This window comes from Molothrus aeneus, chromosome 1, assembly GCF_037042795.1.
Source record: "Molothrus aeneus isolate 106 chromosome 1, BPBGC_Maene_1.0, whole genome shotgun sequence".
Taxonomy (NCBI): Eukaryota; Metazoa; Chordata; class Aves; order Passeriformes; family Icteridae; genus Molothrus; species Molothrus aeneus.
The window spans coordinates 94,947,546-94,973,230 of NC_089646.1; the positions used below are offsets into that span (position 1 = coordinate 94,947,546).

The window sequence follows — 25,685 nt, forward strand, 5'->3', positions numbered from 1 at the left end:
AAGTAGTTCTCTACCCATTCTACTCTTTCCCTTTAGACAAATAGTTTTGCTCTTTTGTTACAGTCTTTTCAAGCAGAGAAGTTTGTCATATATTCAAAGGCCTTTTCAACAAAACTGTAGCATGTGCTTTGACATGGCTTAAAAGGCAATGATGGCTTTTCATTTTTAGTACTATAGAAAATCAAACACGTAGAACTAATTTTTTTTTTTAAAGCTCCTAACTTCTAAGAAAATGACAGTTCTGCAAATCACTGATTTGGATATAAGCCATTAATCCCACACTCTGAGTGCCTAAATCCTTATTTAAATTATGAAATTTTGGTTGAAATATTTGAGATAGTTCATGAAGATGCATAAAGTTTGTATCCCAGCACTCACTGCACTTCAGATGGAATTAAGTTTTACTGTGATCTAAAATAGAGAAAGAGAGGAAGTCCCATGGTGATATTTTAAAATGTCATTAGCTATGAAATGTCAAGTGCACAAACAGCTGCTAGAAGACCAGTTCCACCGCATGCTCCTGTCCTCATGCCTGGAAGCCAGTCTTTGAACAGAGCACAGCTTGACCAGGAAGAAAAGCATCTCCTCCCCATTTGCAACACTCAATGTACCCTTTCCTACAAGATGGGAAAAGGGAAGGCTGGGGAGGGAATAGCATCTTGGGTACATCTTGCTTGGATATGTGCTTGAGTCACGAGACCTTTGGTGCTCCAGAAGAGCAACACTATCACAGGCTTTAATTTCAACTATTTTTAGTGAGAGTTTCCTGATCAGGCCCCTAAAAAACAAGGTTCTCATCACCTACCTTAGAGAGGAGGTTCTGGGCTGTGCACACCATGCTGGGTTGAGCTTTGTGGCAGCACGCAGTTGGCAGAGCTGCTGAGAGCAAGGAACCACACCCAGTGCATTGCTACAGGCACTGATCCCAGCTCCCCAAACATTCCAAAGACTCATTCCAGACTGTTCTAGGATGCCATTGGGCAGCCTAAACAAACAACACCAGGTTTTCAAACTCTGACCCTTATTCACAAACCCCACCAGTCTGACACACCCATTGCTTTTGTTTCTCACTTACTTGTGCAACCCCGTTGTGTTCTTTGACTGTTTCTCCGTGCTGGACAGATATAGTCAGTGGTAGAGCTGGATATCCTTTTATCACACAATCATTCAGGTTGGAAAATATCTTCAGGTTAAGTTCAACAGTAAATCTCAGTCTGTGACATGCAATTGCATAGAAACTGCCCATAAAGAAAAACTTATAATTTAGACAAAGCATTTTTTTTCATTTCTTCTCTATATGGAAAACTCACAAGATGTGTGTTCTTTTGCTATGCCTCCTAATTAGAGTACGAAAAAAAATGCTACCTTTTTCATTTCTTATGCCAGAAGTCAGTATCTTAGATTACAGAAAAGCATATAGGAACCAAAAAACCATATTTTGATGTCCCCTTACTTTCCCATGGTGCCTTTCCTCATTAAGGCTATAGAGTTTAGGATTGTTTGTTTTCATCTTACTACCTACAGGGAAACTGGCTAAGCAAGGATTCCCTTAACAAAAAGCTAACTGAGGAACATGCACAACCCCCCACACTGGCAATTTAGTACAGGGGACTGAAGATAATGTCATCATGAAATGAACCCAGTTTCTGTCACATTTAGAGAACTACAAATGTTCTTATAATGTCAGCCTCAGCTTCTCCACTTGCAGCAAGTCTGCTTTTACCTATCTGATCATTCACTACTAGGGTAAAGGAAAAGTTATTACTGAAAAATATTGCTAGAGGCAACACATGTGTCCATTTCCAAAGCAAAAATTACATGATGAAGTCACAGTGAAAAAAATCTAGCTCTGGAATATGACAGATTTAAAGAGTCCAAACCATCCATTTAGTACCTTGTGAGCAATCTCAGCTAAATACAAAGGTGTCAGAGATGTCAGATCCTTTATCTGGGTGCAGCCTTCCCAGCCACAAGTAAACATGTCTTTTATCTACCTAAGGAAGATAAGGAGGAGGAAAATGCTCTGTGGAGATATTAGAAAGATAATGCCTCTCACACAGTTGAGGCTTTAGGTGAACTCTGCAAGTAAAGGGGAAAAAAAAATAGAAAAGAGTGTTTTTTCTTCTCCTCATAAAGAGTTTTCAAAGAGCCACATTTTGAGGAAAAAAAAGCCTGAAGGAGTGCGACTGATTGCTTTTGAATTATCTCAGCATGGTGTCATCTTATCTGAAGTTTTCATTTGTTCCTGTGACTAGTAATTGGGCCCTAAACTGACTACCAGATTTAGCAGGATCAAGCTCTCAAATTCAGAGCACTGCAAAAACACAAAGAGAATTTTTGATCTTTAAACTGAAAGATAAATGGATGTTATCCTTGTGACATGTGACACTTCAAGTACTGAAATAAGGGGGCTGGGGAGCAGGCTTTTTGGAACTTGGTGTGTTCCTTTGCTAATAGTAAGATCTAAGTTGCTCTTAGCTTCTGCCATCTTGAAAACTCTGAATATTGACACATCTGTGACAAATGAGTGACAACCAAGGTTATAAACTTATGCATCACTTGCCAAAATACCTGTCATTCCTAAAGTAACCAATTCTGCCTAATCACAGACTACAGAAGAGGCTTTTATACCATTTTGCTGTTTGTTAGTTTGAGTTACAGATTAACTTGATTAAGGTTTAAAAGACTCAGGATGACATATTAATTTCTATCAACAGATAAGATTATATTTGGAACAGACTGATTGCAATCTTTATTTTTGCATTATAATCATATGCAAAGTGTGTGAAATTAAAATTTACCATCGTGCTCTGTTATAAAGCAAACAAATTTCTGAATATTTCACAATTTGAATTCACCACCCTCTTCTACTTTTGATTTAGACCCAAACTTAAAGAACCAGCCTCTCAGTTTCACAGACCACTTTATCATTTTATCAACTGAATTCTTTCTATTCAGCAATGGAAAATAAAAATAATAGTGTGCCAGAATAATAATTATTTTTGATGGGCATAGACTCTAGTAATTCAAATTCAAAAGTAAACAGGTGCATGTATCTAAGTTCAGAGATTATCAAACACTTCTGGATACAAACCTTATTTCTGTCTTGATGTGTATGAATACAAGTGTGTGAAAAGACACACTTGTGTCTTTTTATGTCTGTATTTGTGTCTGTATTAAGACCGTGTGCTAGCAAAAACAATATTTTCCTACTTCAGAGCTGTATTACAGACTGTGTGCTAGTGAAAACAATATTTTCCTGCTTGAGCCCCCTTTTCAATTTTTAGTGCTGAGTCTAATTATATTCAGAACCTTTCTTCTACATCCATAAGGACTGCTGGCCTATTAGTGGTGGCAGGGAATGTGTCATTAAAACTTTCTTCCACATAAATCAAATTATTGGAAGAAGCTAGATGAGCATTTATTACCAAGGCACTCTCAGCTCCCTCTAATGAGGTCAGAGAAGCTGAACTTATTTTGCATTTGGAAGAGATAATGCTAATCAGCTGCTACTGAGCACAGCTTCAAGGTGACTGCTGTGTCCCAGTAAATCTGTGTCATATTTGCACGTAGATAGATGTGGAACTACAGCACATTAAGAGAATGAAATGTATCATCCTAATTATTAATATTTTATGTTGATGACTCAATTACCTGTCATATCCTATAGGAACACTTTCACACAGTGGGAGACATGATACAGCACAGTTTTCTATTAATTTAATACTCAGTTAATCTGGTGCTCCAATTTTCCATGGGGAAAAAAACCCACTCAGATGTGTTTGCTACATTTTAATCTATTTCTATTTTAAACCAGTCAATGCATGAACTTATCTGCAGTTAAAAACAAAATTTTACTATGCCATTTCTCAAATCCCTTCCTCAGAACTCATGAACTTTAAAAAATTATTTCTGAACTGGTCTCAATGTATTAAAATTTCATCTATGAGTGTCAGACAGCTCCAAGGAAAGCTTCCAAAAATTATATGCAGTTCTACAAACTTGAAATTCATAAAGCCAAATTCCATTAAATATAATTTCCAGCTAAGTGCAAAGGAACATTAGCAGACTAAAGACTGGAAGCTAATGAATTCTGGTTCTCTGTTCTCCAGGAACATGTATTTGTACATTCACTTTTACCTCTCCCGTGAAGCCCTTTAGATAATTTCAGAGACCTGCTCTCTACCTGTGTCTCTTCCAAGCCTGTCCACATTCAAGGTATCTTTATTCACAACTATATACTGAAATTGTTGCCAGGCAACAGAATTGGTGTGCCTCAGCTCCTGATGCAGTTTTCCCCTTTTCTTGATTTGTATTCCTGAACCCATCTGCTCAGAATTAAAAATGCCTTAAACTAATCACAAGCAGCACTGACTCTCCTTGTACAAAAGTTTAGGATATGGTTGGCAACACATTACAGGATATTTTAGAAATGTTAACAAGATTCAAAGCTGTGCAGAAATAAATCTTTTGCTTTCTTTGCATTAATTCTCTGTTTGACAACCATTTCCTAAAAATGACATGCAGGCTCTACTGTATTTTGAATTTCTATTGTATTCTTGCAGCTTTGAACTACAGTCCTGTAGTTAAGTGTTCAACACAATAGAAAAACCTAAAGAGATATGCCTGGAACCATTTCCAACTCCTTTTTTCTGATGCTTTTAACTTTGGGTATTTCCACAAATTAAAAAGTTCCAGTGGATTTGCAGACATAGCTGCTCTTCTGCCCAAAATTCTCACTGGTTGCTATTCACTCACATAGTAACCTTTTGTTTCCAAATTCCTGTCCCTTAATGTCTTTACTTTCTCCCACTCTATTTAGTGTTATTATAATGGTATGCTAACTTCCAAAAACTGAAAACTATTGCAGAGGCAACTGCAAAGTAAAATTGAAGTTCAATTCCTCCTAGCAGCTCTCATGTTAGAACTAGAACTATAGTTTTTATACTTTATACAAAAAGCAGAAGAGACTCAATCCAGTCAACATGTAACTATCACATTATACATCAAAAGCCTGGAAATATTCCTTGGAAACTTCATGGGTTCCCCTTGCAGGATTAGTTCTCCTCATGTGAATGACTGAGAAAAATAGGAGTGGGGAAGCAGGAACAGCAGCAACAGCAGAGAATATGTGACGCAGCAAAGGGCAGGTATTCTGTACTCTGCCTTGTATTATTGAAAATCCATCAAAAGAGACAATTTTTATGTTTAAAAGGTTTCTAATGATGCACTGCTACACAGTTGAAAATGGAAGAGAAAAAGTTGTCAACCCATTACTAATACAGAAAGATAGTCTAAACCAACACCTTATCAAAGACAATTATAAATAAATAGATATTTTACAGCATTCTAGTTTTCAAAAGTCTTTTACAGTCATTTTACTACTTTAGCACTTAGTTTAGTTGCTTTCTACAAGTCTATAGAAGAGTTTAAAAGGTATTCTTAAAATTAATGAGCAGAATCTCAAAACTCCACCTACAAGCATTTAAAATCAGTCCAAGGCAACACAGCATTTATTCTCAAATCTATCCACTACACCAAAATTAAATCCACTAAGTACTTCAGAAATATTGTATTTAATTTCATTACATATCTTAGCATACATCTTGGAATTCAGGAATTGGCTACAATTTTGCATAGATAGACAGCTCATATTTGCAATTCCATTAATTTACTCTGTCCAAAAGAGCGAAGAAACAGTCCTCCAAAGGTTTACCTTTACATGAATACATTTAGCATTTTTATGCATGTTTTTAGGTGTATTCACACATAGGCAGTGGCAGCACCCTTCAAAGGGCCCTACCTTAAACACTATTCATACACACTGCTTATAAACAACACTTGAGCTTTAAATAAAGCTCCTTCAGTACGGACCACTGGACTGTCACTGACAGCTGTGGGGCGCACATTTTCACAAGCAACAGCCAACACAGAAGCACCTCTAGATGATTTTATGAGAATCTAATAATTGAACATATTTCACTTTCAAATATTTTGGCATTTTGTGCAGTGGGTCAAATTTGTGCAGTGTTGCAACAGCTTGAGGGATTGACTCTGGCTGGACTCCACCAACACTGCTCTATTACTCCATTCCTCATCTGGATGGGGAGAGAAAACACAATGAAAGAGTCATGGGCTGAGATCAGGAGGGCAGGGAAAGCTCACTCACCAGGTACCATCATGGGCAAAACAGACTCGACTTGGATAAATTAATTTATAAGCAATCAAATCAGAGTATGATAATGAAAAGAAATCTGTGAAACCTCTTCCTCTGATCCCTTCTTCCTTCCCAGGCCTAACTTGATTCCCAATTCTCTGCCTCCTTCACCCCAGGGAGACAGTCAGCTCATTATAAGTTGGTTCTCTGTGGGCTGAGAAGAGCTGCCATGGTCTGCACCATGGCCTGCAGAAGAGTATCAGCTCTGGCACCTGGAGCACCTCCTCCCCCTCCATCACTGACCTTGGTGCCCACAGGGCTGCTTCTCTCACATATTCTCACTCCTCTCTTTTCTGCAGGAACTTCTTTCTCTCCTTAGTTATGTTCTCCCAAAGCCTCTCCCACTGTCACTGATGGGCTCAGCCTTGGCCAGGGGTGGTCTGTCTGGGAGCCATGTGGCATTGGCTCTGTCAGACATGGAAGTTTCTGGCAGCTCCTCACAGCAGCCACTCCCATAGCCCTGCCCAGAACCTTCCACACAACCCCAGTACATACAGAGAGCCTGAGGAGTGACTCCATGGTGGTTATCCCAGTGGAATTACACAGGAAGCTGCCTTCTGAAGGCAAGCACAGCACTGCAGCCATGATATTTTATTAAAATCCTGGCAAAGGGATTTTTCTCCTGAAAAGCTGAGAAACCTCAGAGGAAAAGAAAACCAATAATTATCTGCTGCTGTGGAATGCAACAGATGCATCTTTGATTACATCCATGTTGGTTGTATCTAATTAATGGCCAACCACAGTCAGCTGGCTCAGACTCTGAGAGTCACCAGCTTTTGTTATTCCATTTTTTTCCTTTCCTTGCTAGCCTTCTGATGAAATCCTTTCTTCTATTATTTTAGTATCATTTTAATATAATATATATGTCATAAAATAATAAATCAGCCTTCTGAAACATGGAATCAGATTCTTGTCTCTCCCCTCATCCTGGGACCCCTGTGAACACCACACAGCACAATAACAGTGATAAAAAAAAGCTGCTCAACTGTGCTTGTTATGGCATTTTTCAATCTAAAGGGCAGAAACATTAGAGGCCTGTGAGCTGCCTCTCCATGACTGAAAATTAAGAGCCTGCACAGAGAGAACACTGCTTGAGCATCAGCAGGCCTATTTCATTAGCATGCATGTTAAGTTTTCCTCAAGAAATCTCAGAAGCACTAAGGGTATGCAAAATTAATAGAAAAATGAATATTTGAAAGTGCTAGAAAAACATGTCTCAGCATTCAGGCCCTGTCATAACCTAACACAATGATGTAAAATGCTATGATCGAGCTAGCAAGGGACTAGAATCAAAATTACCCACTAAACTTTCCTGGGTAGCCTAAGAAGATTCTCTGAAGAGTGATTTAAATTCCCTGCATAACTTAATTAATTATCAGGAAGGCAATTTATTCAGATGGACACCTCAATTTAAATGCATATATAACACATTAATCTATAATATTTTAATTGAATGAGTTCAGATAACACTAAAAAAATGGTACTGTTTTTGAGCTAATAGTTTAACAGAATGAACAAACTAGAATACTTTATCTATATTAGCTCTATGTTATCTCCACTCTCCACACTGCTTTAAGGTCAAGATCATAGAGCTGAAGCTCTTCAAGGTTTGATTTAGTTAGTGCATGCAAACTCACTATGGTAAACCAAACTCTGCTTTGCAATTTAAAAACAGATTCAAATTAGGAAACATTGCACTGGATGAGCTTAAAATGCATTGCATCAAAGTTGAGAATCAGGGCTGTGTTTTAATGTGCATGCTCATGTTTCCCAGAACACAAAAAAATAAAGAAAAATCACATTTTAAATGGCACTTAGGGCTTATTTAGGGATAATAGCTTGTAATAACTCCAGCTGCTCTTTTGAGTGCATATTCCATATCAAGATACATTGCTTGTGTCTTAGCAAAATCCATGGCAATCTAGTGAGCAATGAGGGCACAAGTCCACATTCTCAGTTTTGCAGTAGTTGCACCCTGAGAACAATTAGCTGTAAAACCCATGTTGTAGAACTTTCTCCCTTCTTGGAGTGGGAGAACTGGAAGTACCAGCAAACTAGACTTCCTGACAGCCACATGCCACTGATCAAGGCATGCCCCAGTTTCAAATTCAACAGGTAAAGCAATGTTCTGTGAGGGAAGTGCCAAGTGGCCCCTGTACAAAGAGCAGACACAGGGGCATCAGGCTCTGGGCTTCACTGATGCATTTTGGCTTTCATGAGCAGCTCACAATTTCTGTCACATCAGACACGTCTGTGTTGTACAACAGTGCTGTTAATAAACAGCTTGGGCTGAGCAAACTCTTGACACCATGCACAAGCATTCATGGATGCCAGGTCTGAAGCACACAGGCCACAGAAATAAGCCTTGTTCACTGAGTACTACCGTTCACATACTACTGCTTTTGTGGTCACCTTCTGCAGGGACAGGAGAGGTCACAGCTAAAGCAAGCCCCATTGCAGCAAGCTAACAAATACTGATGATTTCTGAATTTAAAATAATTCATCTAAACAAATCTGAAGTCCCATTAAATCTCATTAAGTAGTGATTACTTTAGCAACCTACTCCTGTGGGCTTAAATAGGCCCCTGCAGGTTGCTCAGGCCAAAGGCCCATTTTAATGTCTTTTTCACAGGATTCTGGTACTCCCCATACCAAAATATTTCTGCTGTATATTCAACAGTATCTGCTCCTCAGCCTTTTCTACAAACTTCTTGACACCTTTTCTTCTGTTTGGGCCTCCTTCACAACTCTGCCATGTTGTACTTAGCAAGTACAGCATCTGATATAGTGTCTGCAGTGCAGAGCTCGAGCCAATTAGCTGATTCGCAATAAATTTGTTACAAAAGGACAACTACACATGGTTTCTGAACATAGTTCACAACCAAATTAATAAACATTCACTCCACAGTGTCTGTGTTCAGTGCTCACAAGAATTGACACAGGATGGTCTGACTGTACCCCAGCTCCAAGTGCAAGGGTTAATGGTACCAGATTATCTCCAGTCATCAACTTCAGTGACAAACCAAAAAACCCAAAACAAGTTTTCAGTGACACCAGAAGACTCCTTAGCCCAACAGCTCTCCACTGTAAAGTCTCCAGATCAAGCAACAGTAAAGACCAGGTAGAGAAGATTTTCCCACCTTCCACCCTTCAAAGTGGGAATCATCCCATGCTGCCGACCTGTGTCAGGACACAAGACTGTACCAGAAGCCAAGCACCACCACTTGAAACACTTACCTACCTTAGGCTGCCAGTGCTGATCAGGTCACTCAGAAGCAGGGAGCCCATTCCAGTTCAGATAGCAATCATTTAAGAGGTTTGTTTTTTCTGGAGTTTTTTGGCATAATAACAGAAGTATTGGAGTTTAATGTATCCAGTAGAGAACTTGAAGTTGGATGGCAGTAGTAGTTGCAACTAGTGATCTCGTCTGTCTCTGTTTATGCCTACAAATTCCATTCACTCCCTTTAGTATTATCAGTTATGCTACAGTGTGATGACCTGGTTTACAGAGCCAAAATGAAACACTTTGAGCTCAGTTTCTCTCAGGAGAGCTGGAGTTTGCAACATCAGCTTCAAGTCAACAAATTCTTACAGAGCCAGAGCCCAGAAATAAAAATTTGGATTCCCACAAGATACAGCCTGGGTAGCCATGTTGCTCATCTGCCTTTATAGCCACAGAAGTGTCCCTCCCAAGTTCCCAAAGCTGCTTTCCCACCCAAGCCATTATTTAAACCTTAGAGAGCAAGAGCCAAACTAGAGCATGATTATTTATTATTCTTTTCGGTAGTACAAAGGCAGCTTTACAAAAATGGCCAGTAGTCACCACCACAGTGAAATTTGTTACAACCTGATTCCCTGTAAATTGAAACCTGCAGGCAGGCATCAACTGTAAGAGACAAACTGCTCTTCCAAATCACTCACAGTCAGCAAAGACAGATGTCTCAGTACAGCCTGAGCATATTCCAGTGTTGCCCCATAATCTTGATTACTTGTTTCCAGGACATACCCAGGAATAGGAACCTTAAATTGGCTGGAAGTTCTGCCACTGCTGTGGCTACTTAAACTGCTGAGGGTAAATCATTCCTCTTCATTTACAGGAAAAGTAGATCAATACAGCAAACTGAAGTGATACAGAGGGATGAAGATGCAGTCCAGGACTGCTGACCAGTTAAGGAATAGTCTGTTCATATAAAGTAAGCATTTAGAGAAGTATTTTTGGTGTATCATGTTCCTTGTCAAGTGGAACTGCCCCTTTCCCTCTCCCCCATCAAAGCAGTGGAGTGTTGGTAGAAAAGGGGAGCCATGCAAGACTTGGTAACTGATGACATTTTGCAAGAAAATTCAGACTTCTGATCCATAAATCAGAAGGTGAGGTGTCTAACTTAGTCCTTCAGCTGGGAAACTTCATAGAGATATGCACCAAGCATCTTCACCCCCTGGATGTAGTTGTACCTGCAAAGAAGAGTTTGCTTTAGCAGTGTCTCCACTGAGCTTTATTTCTAGCAGATGTCCTATTTGCAAAGCCCACACATCAGTCCTATGCACAAGACAAACTCTATGGGAATTGCTGCTGCAGGCAACAGGCACTACTGCCCAAACCCTACATCCTCCCTGGCAAGACAGAAACAACACCCTTTGGGGAGAGGGTAGCCAAGCTGAGAGACCAAAATATAAAACCTACTTCTGGTTTCAAGAGTATCAATGTAGAAATCAAAATTCAGCTACAAACTAGTTACCCAACCAGTCAGTCATTCTCTCCTGGGGAGGATGACACTCTGCCATCCAGAGAATTAAACAAAAGCAAGAGCTCAGTTCTTGGTGTTTTTCATTTTACATGCCAAGACACCCCAGAATAGGAATAGATATTCTCTTACCTATTAAGTTTTTCATTTTGAGAGTGAGCACCATCATCCGCAGCTCCAACAGGAAGCAGCATGACATTCTTGCCTGTGGCTTCTTGAAAAGTAAGGGTAACAGGAATGCTTCCTCCCTCCCTTGTCAGGTCTGGTTCAACTCCAAACACTAGAAAAGCAATACTCTAGTCAGTTTGAAGTCTATGTCTTCCCACAAACACTCACTTAAGCCATCATGTTCCCATCTGCACCAGGTGCTGGCCTAATCAGCCAGACTGCAAAGGCCACAAAACTGTGGAGCTTCTCCCCACAGATGTAGCACTGGAATATTGTCACTGTCAGTCACACACAAAGAATTCATCTGAAGGCCTGTCTGTACTCCAACACAAGTTAAAGTTGCTCTAGCTGCCCAATACAATTAACTAAACTGATTAAGAGGGGTGCTGTGACCAAACTTCACTGAATTTGGCTTAGCAGGTGATCTGAACCAACAGTCTCATCCTTATGCAAAAGCAACACCACATCAACAAACTTGTCCCAGAAGAGCATACATGAATTTGATATCCAGTATCTCTCCTGCCTGTATTGAAATTTCTGTTTAAAGGTTGCACATGTCATGCCTCCTCACTCAGTGAGCCAAAGTTATTAAACATGAGAGCAGAACACTTAATATTCTGCAAACATGACCTCCTCCGTGTTTCTTGAGGTGCTGGAACAAGAGACTTTTAATCCTACCAGTGCTAAGAGAAAAACCCACTGACCTGTCTTCATGGCCCTCCTACCAGCCATGTAGTGGGGGTGGTTGAAGTCTGACACCCAGGGCTTTCCACCATGGCCTAAGTACACTTTGAATTTGTTGGGACTCCGCAGCTCCGCAAACTTTTTGTTCAAGTAGTCTTCAACCTGTAAGAAAGGTTGAATGATCTTATCTACTGGTAGCATTTGTATGAGCACTGGCAAAGCTCATATTCTAAAAGCATCTTAGGGACTTGCAGATCACTACAATTGTGCAGCAATACTTTTCCTATTTTTCTTATTTTGAAGCAATCCAATGATTCTCTGCTCTGAACCAGAATATCTTCTTTAGGCAAATTAACAGCGTATTGTAGAACAATTAGGCAGTATGTCAAACACTGCTGCTCTTGAGTATGTATTTCTGGCAGTCCAAGTGCCCCACAATTAGATTAGCATTTACTCCTAAGCCCTTTTGAGTTCAGAGAAACTGGATAATCAGACCACTACAATCCACTGGGGCACCACAGGATTCCCTCAGTTATCTCGTGTTGAGGTGCAGTACACAGGGAAGATAGCGGGAAAGCAAATGAACAGAACTGCTTTAGAAAACAGACAAACTCTTCCCCCAAGGCAAGGTGAGCAGAAGTTTAGAGACACTTGTTTGGTTAGCAGCAATACATCTCGACATACATTCTTTGTGACTTCTTCAGGAGTCATGTTTGGCACAAGCCTGATTGAGAACTTGCCAATCACTTTCCTAGGAATCACAGTCTTGGCACCAGAGGCTGAGAAGGCTCCTTCAATTCCATGGAGAGACAAGGATGGGTATCTCCACCTGTGCATAAGGATCTCTCTCTGCAGAAGCAAAGAGAAAAATGCAAGGTTACATGAGGTTTGACAGAGCTCCCTAAATTATTTCTTCAACCTAATAAAGAACTTGCAAGAAATAGCGCTTTTTCCCATGCAGAAATGCAGCTCATTGAACATCACTCAGAAGCTGTTACTCCCATTAAGCACACATTTTGATAACACAGCTGGGCTCTTAGCAACTTAAGATACTCAGCAGTTCTAGTCTGGCTCTCTCCTAGCTCTGTGGAACTTAGGGGACATGACCAGTCTGATTCTGATTAGGACACAAGCAGCACTTATAGGGTGCTCAAGCACAGTTTGTAGGGAACATTAAAAGCTTTAATTCCCACTGCCTCAGGACAGGCAGGTGCCTTCATCACCAAGACACTGCTTAAGTTGACATTTTCTAAAAGCCTCACCCACTGCTCAAACTGAGGCTTACAGTGTGCTTTTCTTTATATCATCAACTGTATCAAAAAGCCTGAACTGCAGGCTGATTAAACTGACCACCACTGCCTTCCAGGTACACTTCCTGCATTTAACATAACTCTGTTATCTTGAGCACAACTGTTCACTACATTGGATCCTGAACTCAGTGCAGTTGCTGAGTTGCCCTGAGCAGACACAGGTGCAGTATCTTCAGCATGAGCTTCACTGCAGAAATGCAGCAGACTCAGAAATTTTGTGTCCATTACATTAACAAGTTGGTTTTTCTCCAGGTACAACCTGCTTACCATCTTCTCTCAAAGCAAATGTAGCTGTCACAGTTCAAATCTCTCAAGCACAGTTACTTTTTATCTGGAAGTTTCAGTCATCTCTCCCTAGCCCTAAAGCCCTTCTTGCATGTATGCAGCTTAGAAGTCCCTTAGCTGGAATTTCTGTTGAGCCAAGACTGAACAGCTTCAGTTCAGTATCACAAAGAACATCTTGCCAGCTCCTCCTTATATCCAAGCTATAATTCATCTATTACTTTAAAGGACAGGGCTAAGCAAGGAAGTCTGTGTGCTCCCAGTTGATATAAACCTGAGCATGTAAAGACAAGGTTGAGGATATAAATTGTTACTTATTCCTATTTGAGTTAAGTTTGAAGTCTCCTGACAGTACTAGGACAGAAGACAGACCTGCACATGTAAACTTGCCTTTTACAACACCTATGTCTGCTTTTTATGACAGGAGATGTATTTACATCTAGGGTTTTAAAATTAGTATGTAATACTTGTACCTACCTTGTAAGAGTCAATGCTGTTAAAAGCATTCATTTGGAGAGCTCCCAGGATGAAGATTTAACTTTAGACATGAGTTTATTGAGCTTGAGATTGTTCAAAGATTTGGGCTGCCTAGCTCATGATTACAAAACAGTCCTTGTTTGCCAGGTCTAGGAACATGTTCAGAATGCCAGCCTTGAATTCAGCAAAGCTGGGTTTCAAGCTCTTTTCTCACCTAAGGAGCAATCATCTCTGAGCAACTGCTTTATTTCTGATAACCCACTGAACTTCCTACAGATGTAGAAAATCAGATGTTTTGTGTAGATTGTCACCTGACCTCTGGAAAGCTACCAACATTCTTATCTAGCATTAAGAGAACAGCATTAAAGGTCTGTACCAGTTTCAAATACTATTTATACAGAGTAAGGAGCAAATTTGGAGTTGTCAAGACTACTTGAGTTAAACATGGGATAACCTAGAATAAGTTTTCAAGCACATAACACTAGCAGTTCCTCTGCAAAGTGTTAAGTATGCAGTCAACCATACAGTAAGCAAAATTATCTTCAAGGCATTGTCACCATTTTGAAGACATCAGATGAATCCTCTGCCTAATAAATTACTTAATAACACACACACACATCCACAGAAGCTTGTTTCTGGTCTCCTACTAACACAGACAGCTTGATCTAGACAGGGCAGAGGAGAAGTGCAGCACACCTTTGCATCATGCAGAAGTCTTGTTGCTCCTACATCTTTTGCATATTCTGTCAGGTCAAAATCAATCTTCTCATATAATGCCAGCTCCTCATCAGTAACAGGTGCCACAGCTTCATTAACACCTGGGATGAGGATTTTCCCTTTCTTGTCTACAAGAGAACCTGTAAACAAGAAGCACCTAATATCAGCATTCAACCAGAAGATACAAGATGTCATTCCTGGGAGCACTTTCCTTGGGAAACTGAAGTCTGGGCCTTCTGAAAACTCTGTAAATGCAATGAAATTTAGACTTCTATTTTCCAGAGCATGCACCACTGAGCCTGGAAGACACTTAAAAGAATTTGCTTGTATCCAAAATGCAATCTTGCTTGCTACTCTATTTAATTCTACTGCTACATTTCACTGGCTGTCTGAAGGTATGATTCCCAAAGAGTTCAGTATCATACCCACAGAATTTGAGAAGACAGCTGATCTAACATACAAATTTGCAGCAACATTTTAGGGAAAACTAAGAGTAAACTGACAACTTCTTAGCAAGACCTTCACCATGTTTCTTGTATCTAAGGCAGTAGCTTTGTATACTTGGCAAGCACCATTTCACTGGTCACTGCTTTGCTACTGCAAACTCAGTCATGCTTGGATGGCTCTTGATCCCATTTTAAATGCATTTTCAGTGAAACCTGTGTTTTCTTACCCATTAGAGCAATGAGATCTGTCATGGCCTCATGGACCGAACCACCATAAACTCCGGAGTGAAGGTCTTTGTCACAACATTCCACCTGATTGAAGTGAATGAAGATTCAGCACGGAGATTTTGCCATGTAGGGAGGAGACTACAACAGCCAAAGCCCAGCTAGAACTTGATCTGGCCAAGGGTCAAGGAGTATCCCCATCATTTGTTCAAAGCAGAGGGTAGTACAGTGTCAGGGGATGAGAAAAAGGCAGAGGTATTTAATGTCTTCTTTGCCTCAGTCTCCAATATCAAGGTCAGTCATCCTCAGGATGCCCTGCTCCCCTGCTGGAAGTTGGTGATGGGGAGATGAGGGAAGCCCACGATGCATGAGGAGATGGTTAATGACCTGCTATGTCAATTAGCCACCCACAAGTCTATGGGCCCAGATGGGATCCACCCCAAAGTACTGAGGGAACTGGTAAAAACTTGTCAAACCACTCTCAATCCTCTACCAGCAGTTCTGGTTAACTGGAGATATTCCAGCTGACTGGAAAGCACAAATGTGACATCCACCTATAAGAAGGATGTATGTGGATAAAGATATCTATGCTATGAGACAATCCTTCAGTGGAAGTGCTGGTTTATCTTGCTTCACACATCTGAAAGCTATCCCACCCACCCAAGTATCAGATAGAATAGCAAGAGAAGGATGTTTAGGCAATTAGGAAAAACCACTCCATGTAAGTAGCCAGTTTCTTTTCTGAAAAAAGCTACTGGCATGAAAAGGTTTGCTCTACCACTCTTCTCCTGTGGAAAGTTCAGTTTAATAATAACGGATTAGCAGTGTATTTCAGCACTTACCTCTATGAAGTAGTAGCAGATACCTCTCAAACCATAAGTGATACAAGGCTTCTTCTTGCCTAGCCAGTAGTTGTCAGAAATGCAAACATAATCCACATCTTTAAAGAAAGCATCTCGCTGAGCAAAAATCAGTTCATCAAGGCCTTCAGATCCTGATTCTTCCATACCCTCTAGGCAAAACCTAATATTTACTGGAAACTCCTTTGAAATTAAAAACAAGAACAGATTAAGCATGTGAGAACACTTGACTCCTTCAGTGATCTGTAATTTTCACCTGTTGCATTCAAAGAAGAAAAATGGACATGGCTAAAATAACTCCAGTGGAAAGACAGTGGAATTTGTTAATTATACACAAACTGGTTTAAAGTTTGGATTGTGCTTATGTTGAGGGCACTTACACCTTCATTTGATGGAATTCAAACTCTTCAAAAAAGTATTAAAAACTCATCCCCAAACCCTGTAAGCATGGGAACACAGCAGAAATCTGTTGCCAAAGGTTAGCCACCAGGCTAGGAAAACTAACATAAACCACAGGAATTGCATGCCACAGTAGGAACAGAGCTACCCTGTCTATCCAGTCTAGCATATTCTATATACCTAGACAGCAACTGAGAACTGGTTATTCCTCTCAAAAGCAATAGGAACTTGTCTTGCAAGATTAAGCAAACACTCTGAGCTAATTGTGATTGCACATTTTCCTTAACAGAAATGTGCAAAGCTCCCAATTTTAGTGTTGCTAAGTTAACCTCCTCTTAGAGCTCAGGGGCAGTGAGGCATTAAGCCTCGATAAAGGCCAAAGTAATTTGACATCCTTACGTGATAGTGATCACATTTGATTATTCCTCCTGCTCCACATGCTTGCATATGTATTTTCCTTCCTACATATTTCATTAAAGGAAAATTGTTAGAAGTGCAACCTAAGCATCTATAGGACTAACTCGTCAGCAAGTCAACTTAACCCTACTAGGAAATCAGGAAATTTACAGGACTAATACATCATTTCTCCAATCAGCTGAATAAGCAGGCTTCCCTCACAAGAGTTTGTGGCTTGGATAACATTTATTGCTAGACTCAGCTGCACGTGAAAAAGCAGAATATGTTTTGGGCACATACCTGGTTAGTTTGTTGATAAGCCTCCAAGGCATTCAGCCAGGCAAGCACTGGACCTTTGTCATCTGTTGATCCTCTCCCATATAACTTTCCTGTAGAAACAAGATAGAAATTAACCAGTGAGGAAAAAATTAGTATGAAGTTTCACCTCTTGCCTAGATGAGAACATTTGGTTTTGGGTAACATTTTTAACCCTGCATAATGAATAATTTTTGAATAATTTCTGATTCATCATAAGTAGCAGTTTTAGATCCTGCTTCACATACCCTTTCAAGTAGGATAGATACAGGACTGCAATAGTTCTCCCATTTGGAGAGCTTCCCCACCTCTTCCCCCAGCTGCTCCCTTAATGGGAGTTTATTATAACCCAGGAAAAGACATAGCTGCCTTATTTTTCATGATAATATAATTTTCTACAAACGCCTCAATGTATAGAAACAAGTTTTCTGCTTTTAACAGAAATCTATCAAGTATTATGTTCAGTTCAATAATTCTTTGTTTGAAGAGTAAAAACTCAGTAGCTAGTTACAAATCACTTCTCTGGATTCTCCAGATAAAAGTGGATCTCTCTAGAAAAGAATTTAGCCAAAGATGAGTTTCGCAGGCCACAGGGAATTCCCAGAAAATGTAGTACATGGGATCATAGCAGAGGCACTATCAGGGCAACTCAGCTGTGGCTACAATTCCTCAGCACTCCATGTAACCAGCGACAGAACAGGCCAGACAGCTTGCAAATGTAAAGCCATTGGAGAATGCCCCAGCATGGCCAGGATCTACAAAGACAAGCCACAGCCTGAGGCAAGTCTAGGTCTTGCTAGGAGATAACTCAGTTTAGTAACTTGGACTCTGCTGCCTATGAGTAAGTGCCCAAACAGAACTACTAGTTGCACAGCTACTCCTTTTTCTGGCAATCATTAATGCTTATGGAGCAGGAGTGGTTAATGTCCTTCTATTGATCTGACCTTTAACACTGAGAAAGTGAAATAAAGAACCTGTCAGCAGCACCAGCTTTTAATAGAAAAGGAAGTTTCAAGTCTTCTTGACTGCTGGCAATGTTGTTTCAACAGGAGATACTGTTCCATTCCTTCATCCCCATGTATGGGAGAGGGACAAATTTTGGGGCACTACATGTGCAAAAGAGGTTCTGTAGTACCCATAGTAGAGCAGTTAAACACAAGGCAACCCAGAGAGGCTGCTGTGCCACTCCTGTCTCCAGGCATAAAGAAGTTGTGTTGTATGTTTTTTCTCAATAATGGTTCAAAATTCCTGCAGTCTGACATGACCTTACAGGCTTCGAGCTGGGAACAAGAAATTAGTTCTAAAAAGCTCTCTGGCAACAAGCTGGCACCATGGAAGGCAGCAGTTAAGATTGTGCTGTAGCTACAAGGAAGAAAACATGCAAATTACAGCCTAGAATATCAGAGAAGGAAACAATCCCAAGAGTAGCTGAGATTTTGTAGCTAGACTTTTTTACCATTTCCCCACCTGCACATTTTTACCTCAACATTATCAAATACCCATACCAATTCTAACTCTCCTTCCCTCTTTCAATCAATGGCACAGCTTTGGAATAGTTGAGGAATACCACACTTGTTACAGAAGTGTTCATCAGTTTGTGAAGTCCACTGCTCTTACCATCTCTTTCTACCAGAGTGAAGGGCTCGCTGTCCCAGCCATCCTCCAGTGCTGCTGGCTGAACATCCAGGTGACCATACACACACACTGTCTTCTTGTGTGGATCCGTCCCCAGTGTTCCCAGAACAATGGGCGGTAGGGGGATCTCTGATCCATCAGGCAGCTAGAAATAGGAAGGCAGAAGTTCTAATAAAATGTGGAATGCCAGAGTTTTAATCAGATACATCAATTACCTTAATACTATGGAGGTTGTGAGAGTAGAGGCACAGACAGCTAAACAAAACTAATCTACTTGAACCAATTGCCAGAAGCAGGGTGCCAAAGAAGGCCTGGTGGCACCACGCCAGTTAGTTTCCTGACAAGTCCCAGCAACAGCCAAAATGTTCCAAGCCACTTAGAACTGTTAGCTTTAAACTACCAATGCTACATCAGATTTTAGCAGAGCAAGCTGACTGCATGCCAAACTGCTGTATCTAATGCTGACCTAAGCATAAGTGATAAACTCCATTCAATATTGCTTGTCACCGCACTTTCATCCTGTCCACAGTACAGCTCTCTGGACAAAAATTCCCTGACAGTGGTAAGGCTGGGTGTAACATGTGCCTACACCCAAATAAGATCAGCATAACAGACATATTTCTCTGTACCAGCCTACATTGTTACACTAAGGGCAGGGTAGTGCTGATGAACTCAGTTCAAGAGTTCAAGAGTTGAATTGAGCTTAATCCCTTGGAATACCCCATAAGCAATTATCACAAGCTATTCCCAGTCAGCAAGTATTTCCCTTCTGGTGAACATGTACTTCTGTTCAGCAGATGCAAGATCAGCTTTGACTTTTTGCTTATATGGGTCCCAAGCTCCAGATTTTTATCAACAGGTTACATGTTCCTTGGCCAGCTGCAGCTCTACATGATTAAAGCCCTACTGCAAGAATTTACAGTAATCAACACAACAAATTGCTGTGCAGCAGTAAAGCAACTTTGATCTGACAAGCTCAGTTGCTTTACATTGTCCCTCACAGATATAGTAGGAACACAAAATACATTGACTAGCTCTCTCTATACTTAATAAAAAAGAACACTGAAAGTAACTCTTGCAGATTAAAGTTACCTAATAAAAATATTACATATAAAACTCTAAAATCAGTTCTTGCTACCCAAAAGTTACAGTGATGAAAAAAACAACTTTGTCTCTGAATTAACCGAAATGCTTTTGATGGGGTTTTAGGCTGTAGGTAGTAGCAGAGCTAGAATTAACCCATTAATTCCCTCAAAGTCAGCTGTTGTCCTGCTGGAACCTGTAGCTACAAACAAGTGTAATTCAGTTGCCCAAAGCAAAAACTGCTCAGAAGGTTCTCATAAACACAGATCTCACCCAGCAATCTTTCACACCAATTACAAGGACAATCTTCTAAAACTAGTAAACATTCCAGCACAAGGTTTTTAATGCCACTATCCAAATCCTAGTCTAACAATTGTGGTATGGGTCTTGCTCTGAGGGAGGTAGTGGCTAAGCACCTCAGAGGAGGAGCATACCAAGCGGGTATTTCTCTGGGATGAGATTATCATTATCATTCTTATAGGCACATACATTTCTCAGGGGAAAAAAAAAAGCAGTCTGGACAGCTAAAAATAAGGAGAGAAGTAATTCTTTTAATGATACTTTTGTATCTAGCAAGGCAGCAATGCAATCCTGTGACAAATGTAACACTTCTGAAAGAGTCCAGAAGTCTTTTGGCAGACTTACTGAAACTTCAGTAAGTATCTTTACAGTCTATGGGTCTAAGGACAAATAGCAGCCTATTGTTTAAATATCTAACATTTTTGTTTGCAGGCGCTCTATTCATGTTCAGTTCAAAAAGTATTTAAAACACATTTAATACAGTCCAAAATTTAATTCAACATCTTTAATTGGGTCCCAAGGTTTACTATAAACAAAGGTTTTTAACAGAACATTCACACTGTGTGGCAGCAAAGACATTATCCTACACCCCAACAGGCTACTGCCTTTCTAGGCCACTGCGCACAGGACCTTTGTGTGGTGATCCCAACCCAGAAGCCCATCAGGCACCAAGGAATTAGTGACCCACAAAGACAACCTGAATAGCCCAAAGCCTGTGCCATGCTATGCTGCACACACAGTTTCACCTTCCTGCCTGTATTGTGCTGTGCATATCCCTGGACTGCAGGATAAACAGAGCCACTTGACTGCAACCTGAAGGCAGCTCTCACTAGGCACTAGGGATTACATCACCTGTCCTTGACTTAATCTAAAAGTGCATCAAGAAATTCTCACACAAAATCCCTTCTGTCAGTGGAACTGAACAGCCAGAATAAATAGAATGGAAAAAAATTTCCATGCGTGGGATCTGCACAGTATGTTGGATGCTGGTTGGGTGCTGCTAGATGCTGCACAGCTTGGAGATTCCAGTATCTGCAGGGACATAATGTCCACATTATCATCTTTCTTTATAGTGAAAAGTCCAATAAACAGCCTTTCAAAGGAGTCTAGGTGCCTTTCATACTGAGGAACATAAGAAACCAGCACTTCCTCATGCAAAACACCTTGTGTTCTAAAGAGATTTTTTCCCTACTAAGCTGCCGTGGAGATGCTCACGTACCTTTTGTTTGCCAATATCCATAAGTTTGGTTGTGCCTCCCAGTCGTTCAATCTCCTTGGCAGCAACTTCCATCATGTGCTTGATTTCACCCCTCTTCTCTGGCCATGCTGACACACTCTGGATTGCCACCCACTCTGCCAGGCGCTGCAGAGATGGAAGAGCTACAGGTTTTACTGCACAACAGGCACCATGCAAATACCACCACACACCTCGTGATTCAACAAACACTGGTTTAAGCCAAGCTCAAATTGAGGCAAATCAGCTCTGTCCCTGCTCAAAGAGCTTGTAACCAATATTACTCTCAGGAAGTTCTCTAAAACCTCACTTGCCTACAGCTGTCCCTGCTGCATAGCATAAAGTCTACAGAGATATCAAATAAGCTTAAGAGTATCACAGCTTGTGCCTGTTGTGCCCTTTACATTTTTCTTTAAGTATCCAGAAGCAGCTAAAGTCTTTTGGGCCTCTCAAAAAGGCCACTTTAGCTTCTCCCTGCATGAGTTCAGCAAGAACAACTGGCAGAAATCAAGCTGAACACTTGGCACAGTTCATGCCTCAGTTCACAGTGCTGTACCACTGATTCCTTCATGGATGAAAGGGATTACAACACAACCTGTAACTAAACAGCAGGTCAAGCAGCAAAGTACCTCTTTGGAGAGGGCAACCTCTCCCTCTGTACCCCAACATAAGTTGTTTTATACAATAAAGCTTTTTTTAGCCTCATTTATAACATATTTCATTGCCCATCTCCAAAGGGAAGAAACTATAAACCCAGTTTGGCATTCAGAAACCAGTGTCAGCTTCCTGTACCTCTAAATAGGTCACCAGTTGCACGATATACTAATAGATCATTTCCTAATAAATTTATCATGGACATTAAAGTTTTTAAACAGAACTATGCCTAAATTTAAGAAACAGTTTTCTGGCCTGACTCAAATCCCTCACACTTGCTGCCTGGTCTCCCCTCTCCCCCAATACTTGACATTATTACTGGGTATATCATAGAGATGTAACAACAAGCTTGAAGCTGTTCACCTAACTTCTAATATCCCATAGCTGCCCATGCTGCAGGAAAAAACTGAAAAAACTTACCTGAACATAGAGGTCCTGGTGTTCATCAATGTATTTAAAGAGGGTTTCCAGAGCAGACATTTTTGGACTAGTTTTCAGAGCAGTGTTGCTGAAGATTCTGTGACAGAAAAATAATTTAGCTTTCACAGGGTTGAGAAGTGACAGTCAGTAATCAAGAGCCACAGGAGACTTTCACCTTTCAGCTTCTAATGCCACACACTAAGCTGTACTAACATAAAACTTGAGGCCTCTCCCTTTCATGAAATCACCATAGTGAAGTGGCTAAACAAAAGCATATTTAAATTTCAACACCACTCTTTATGCCTCTCCTCTCAAAATAACTTTCAAAGTTGAACTGAGCAGTCTTGTCTCTAGAGATACTTCAATGAAATCATACAATTAATTTCACTGCAGACTTACAGGCAAAATGTTACTTGAGTAAAATGCAACTTCAAAGAGTAGATTTCATTATGAGTTCAACTAATAGCATGCCATAGGCTTGAATGCTGGTAGCCAGGTCCAAGAAAGCACCACACTTTGTGCTCTGCAGAGGAGGTTAAAAACAGCAGCTGGAAAACTGTGCTTTCTTCAGCCTTAAGTCTCAGTCTGCCACTCAGATTTCACAAATAAGGTCAGAATGAAGCCATGGGAACAGAGGCCAGCCCCAGCAGGTCATGAGCAAGTTATCAGTGACTATCACTGTGCCACCACTTCCTTCTTTTGTTTTTATTTCAACTGAAGTTCACATGAAAAAACCCAAGACTCCTTATCAGTTTACTGTCTTCCTTCCCATATTGAAAAGAAATACTGCCCACTAAAGCAACAAAGCAAACAAGTTTAAGCTTAACAAATCCCAGAATGGCTAAGGTTGAAAGGGACACTGGAGGTCAGCTGCTCTAAGATGTGGCCCTATAGCACACTACTCAGGATAGCATCCAGGAGCCTCTTGACTAACCCAGAGGAGGCTCCCTGAAGTGTGCCTCTAGAATCCAAGTGCCTGGACTAGGAGGAAAAACTCCAGTGCCCATGTAATAGAAGCATGTTCAGCAGCCCCAACCACTGTCATTCAGTATTTTGTTGAGTCAGCTTTATGCCAGATCCTTTAAGCCTTTCTTCTGCTTCTACACAGTAGTCACAAGACAGTTAAAACATCTGACTGCTTGTCTTAGGATTTCTTGAGCAGCTGACTACTCTGCATATCTGAAACAAATCCTTTTCAGCTGCAAGTTGTCCCACATAATATACTGCAATACATGCACCACCCCAAATTTCCTTTCAAGCAAGATTGTACCTGCACAGATACTGGTGTTTGACATACAAAAATCCTTTCCCTCACCAGAGATATCATCAATTTAATTTAAAGCATCCATCAAGTTTAAATTTGGATAACTACTTTGAAACACGAATTAGAACAACCTCAAATCATCAGACAGGTAAGCACTCCCTTTAATAGTCATGAAAACTGAACACCTTCAGAAGGACTACATAGACATAACCAAGTTAAAGCAATGCTCCTCACTGAAGCTGGGGCTCCCTAATGAAGCCACTCTCTTCACACACAGTTAGAGCTCGGGCAGGATTCATGTGGAGCTTTTCAGGAAATCACCCCACAGGTGTCAGTCCAGGGCATCTGACCCTCCCCTTCATTCAACTAGTTTCTATAGCCACCTCAGGGCTCCAGCTCCACAGCACAGACACAAAACACAAGGTACATGGAGGCTGACTTTCTGTCCAACACAAACAAGATCTGAACTACTTGTTAAGTCAGGGACTACTTTAAATATCACCTTAACCATAGTTAAATAGCTCTGAAATCACAAGGGCATTGAATCACACAAGTCACACGGAAGAGCTGCAAAGTAGCCTGCTCCAGAAAGCTTCAAACTACAAAAAGTAAGTATTGGTTACTACAGAGCAAAAGCCTGGATGTTACTTCCCCCTTCATCTTCAAAACCAGGGTCTGAACTTCCGGTAAGTCCTTTAGGAGAGCTGAACCCTTCCTACTTATGCAGAAGAGGCTCTAGAGTTTTATCTTTTCACAGGACTACAGAAGTTGCACCTTGAAATAAAACAACCCAAGGGACTATCATTGCACCATTACAACTTTGCCTTCCTTATCCACAAACAACATGAATATCCCAGAGGAGAGCACTGAACCAAGAGTGCTCTGCAGCCACCATGGAGCCCCATGCTCAGGTCGCAGGCTCAGCATTTCGGGCCGAGGCTGACCTGAAGGTTAAACGCGGGTTTCTCTACAGGGTTTTGCAGCACCGGGACGAGGTCCCCGCAGCCCCCAGGTCGGTGACAGCCTCGGGACGGGAGAGAAGGAGGCAGGGCACGGCAGGCTCCCTAAAGACAGCGCGGGAGGAGGGCTCACGGCGGGCGAGAGCGGCAGTGAGGAAGGGGACAGGAGCGGAGAGGCAGGCGCAGCTTCTCTCCGGAGACAGCCACGGTGCCGCCGCGCCCCAAGGCCGAACAGACCGGGAGACACGGAGCAAGGCCCGGCCCGCCGGCGGCGCCGCGCACCGGGCATTCCCGGCTCCTCCCCGCCAGGCCGCGCAGGGGTAGTGACAGGGCCAGGGCCGGGCACTTACGCCGGTGCGGCCGCGCAGGGGTAGTGACAGGGCCAGGGCCGGGCACTTACGCCGGTGCCGCCGCACGACAAGACCAAGGGACGCGGTTCCCCCGACTCCTCCCGACACTCACCCACGGCAGCAACGCGACCCCGGCTTCCACCTGGAGTAAAGAAACCACCGCCTCCCACGGCGCATTAAATACCCCCGTGCCAGCCCCGCCCCGCAGCACGTGCCGCACCGTGCCCTCCAATCCGCGGGCAAGGAGCTCCTCGGGGGTGGAGCTTGAGCCAAGGAGGGGCGGGGCCTCATCGCGGGGCTGCGGCCTGCCGGGGGGCGGCCCTGTGGGCCGGGGCCGGAATAACACAGGGGTGTAATAAAGGGGAATTTAATATATAGGCGAATATAACATGGGGTACAATATAACAGACTGGCAGAGACCAATCTGGACAACTGAATTATTGCAGTTGAAGCTGGGAGTATCCCTATGATCTTCCTACATTTGTGGTTTAGATAGGTTTAATAGATTTAGATGTGGTTTAGACAAAATCAGAATTAATTATAGAATA

At 41.5% G+C, this 25,685-nt stretch overlaps 1 protein-coding gene across 2 annotated transcripts; it reads right to left on the reverse strand.

Moving 5' to 3' along the window:
- Window positions 1-9,971: 9,971 nt before the first annotated feature.
- CNDP2 (carnosine dipeptidase 2) lies at window positions 9,972-25,342 on the reverse strand. 2 transcript variants are annotated; one of them, XM_066561094.1, is made up of 12 exons: window positions 25,250-25,342; window positions 22,565-22,661; window positions 21,476-21,619; window positions 18,856-19,018; window positions 17,224-17,312; window positions 16,111-16,311; window positions 15,271-15,355; window positions 14,577-14,737; window positions 12,496-12,660; window positions 11,832-11,973; window positions 11,092-11,239; window positions 9,972-10,669 (listed from the first exon to the last, which is right to left on the reverse strand). In XM_066561094.1, exons 1-12 carry the CDS (start codon window positions 25,312-25,314, stop codon window positions 10,600-10,602), a joined length of 1,530 nt encoding a protein of 509 aa, XP_066417191.1. In that variant the 5' UTR covers window positions 25,315-25,342; the 3' UTR covers window positions 9,972-10,599. The 2 variants fall into 2 exon arrangements, with proteins under 2 accessions (XP_066417191.1, XP_066417198.1); XM_066561101.1 differs by lacking the exon at window positions 25,250-25,342 and adding an exon at window positions 24,773-24,845.
- Between the last annotated feature and the right edge of the window lie 343 nt (window positions 25,343-25,685).

Bases quoted from the DNA above. Each gene is read 5' to 3' on its own strand.
- CNDP2 (XM_066561094.1), bottom strand. From the start codon at position 25,314: ATGCGCCGTGGGAGGCGGTGGTTTCTTTACTCCAGGTGGAAGCCGGGG. The intron at 22,662-25,249 runs GTGAGTGTCGGG...TTTCTGTCACAG, and splicing joins GGGTCGCGTTGCTGCCGTGG to AATCTTCAGCAACACTGCTC. The intron at 14,738-15,270 runs GTAAGAAAACAC...TCTTGTTTACAG, and splicing joins AGATCTCATTGCTCTAATGG to GTTCTCTTGTAGACAAGAAA.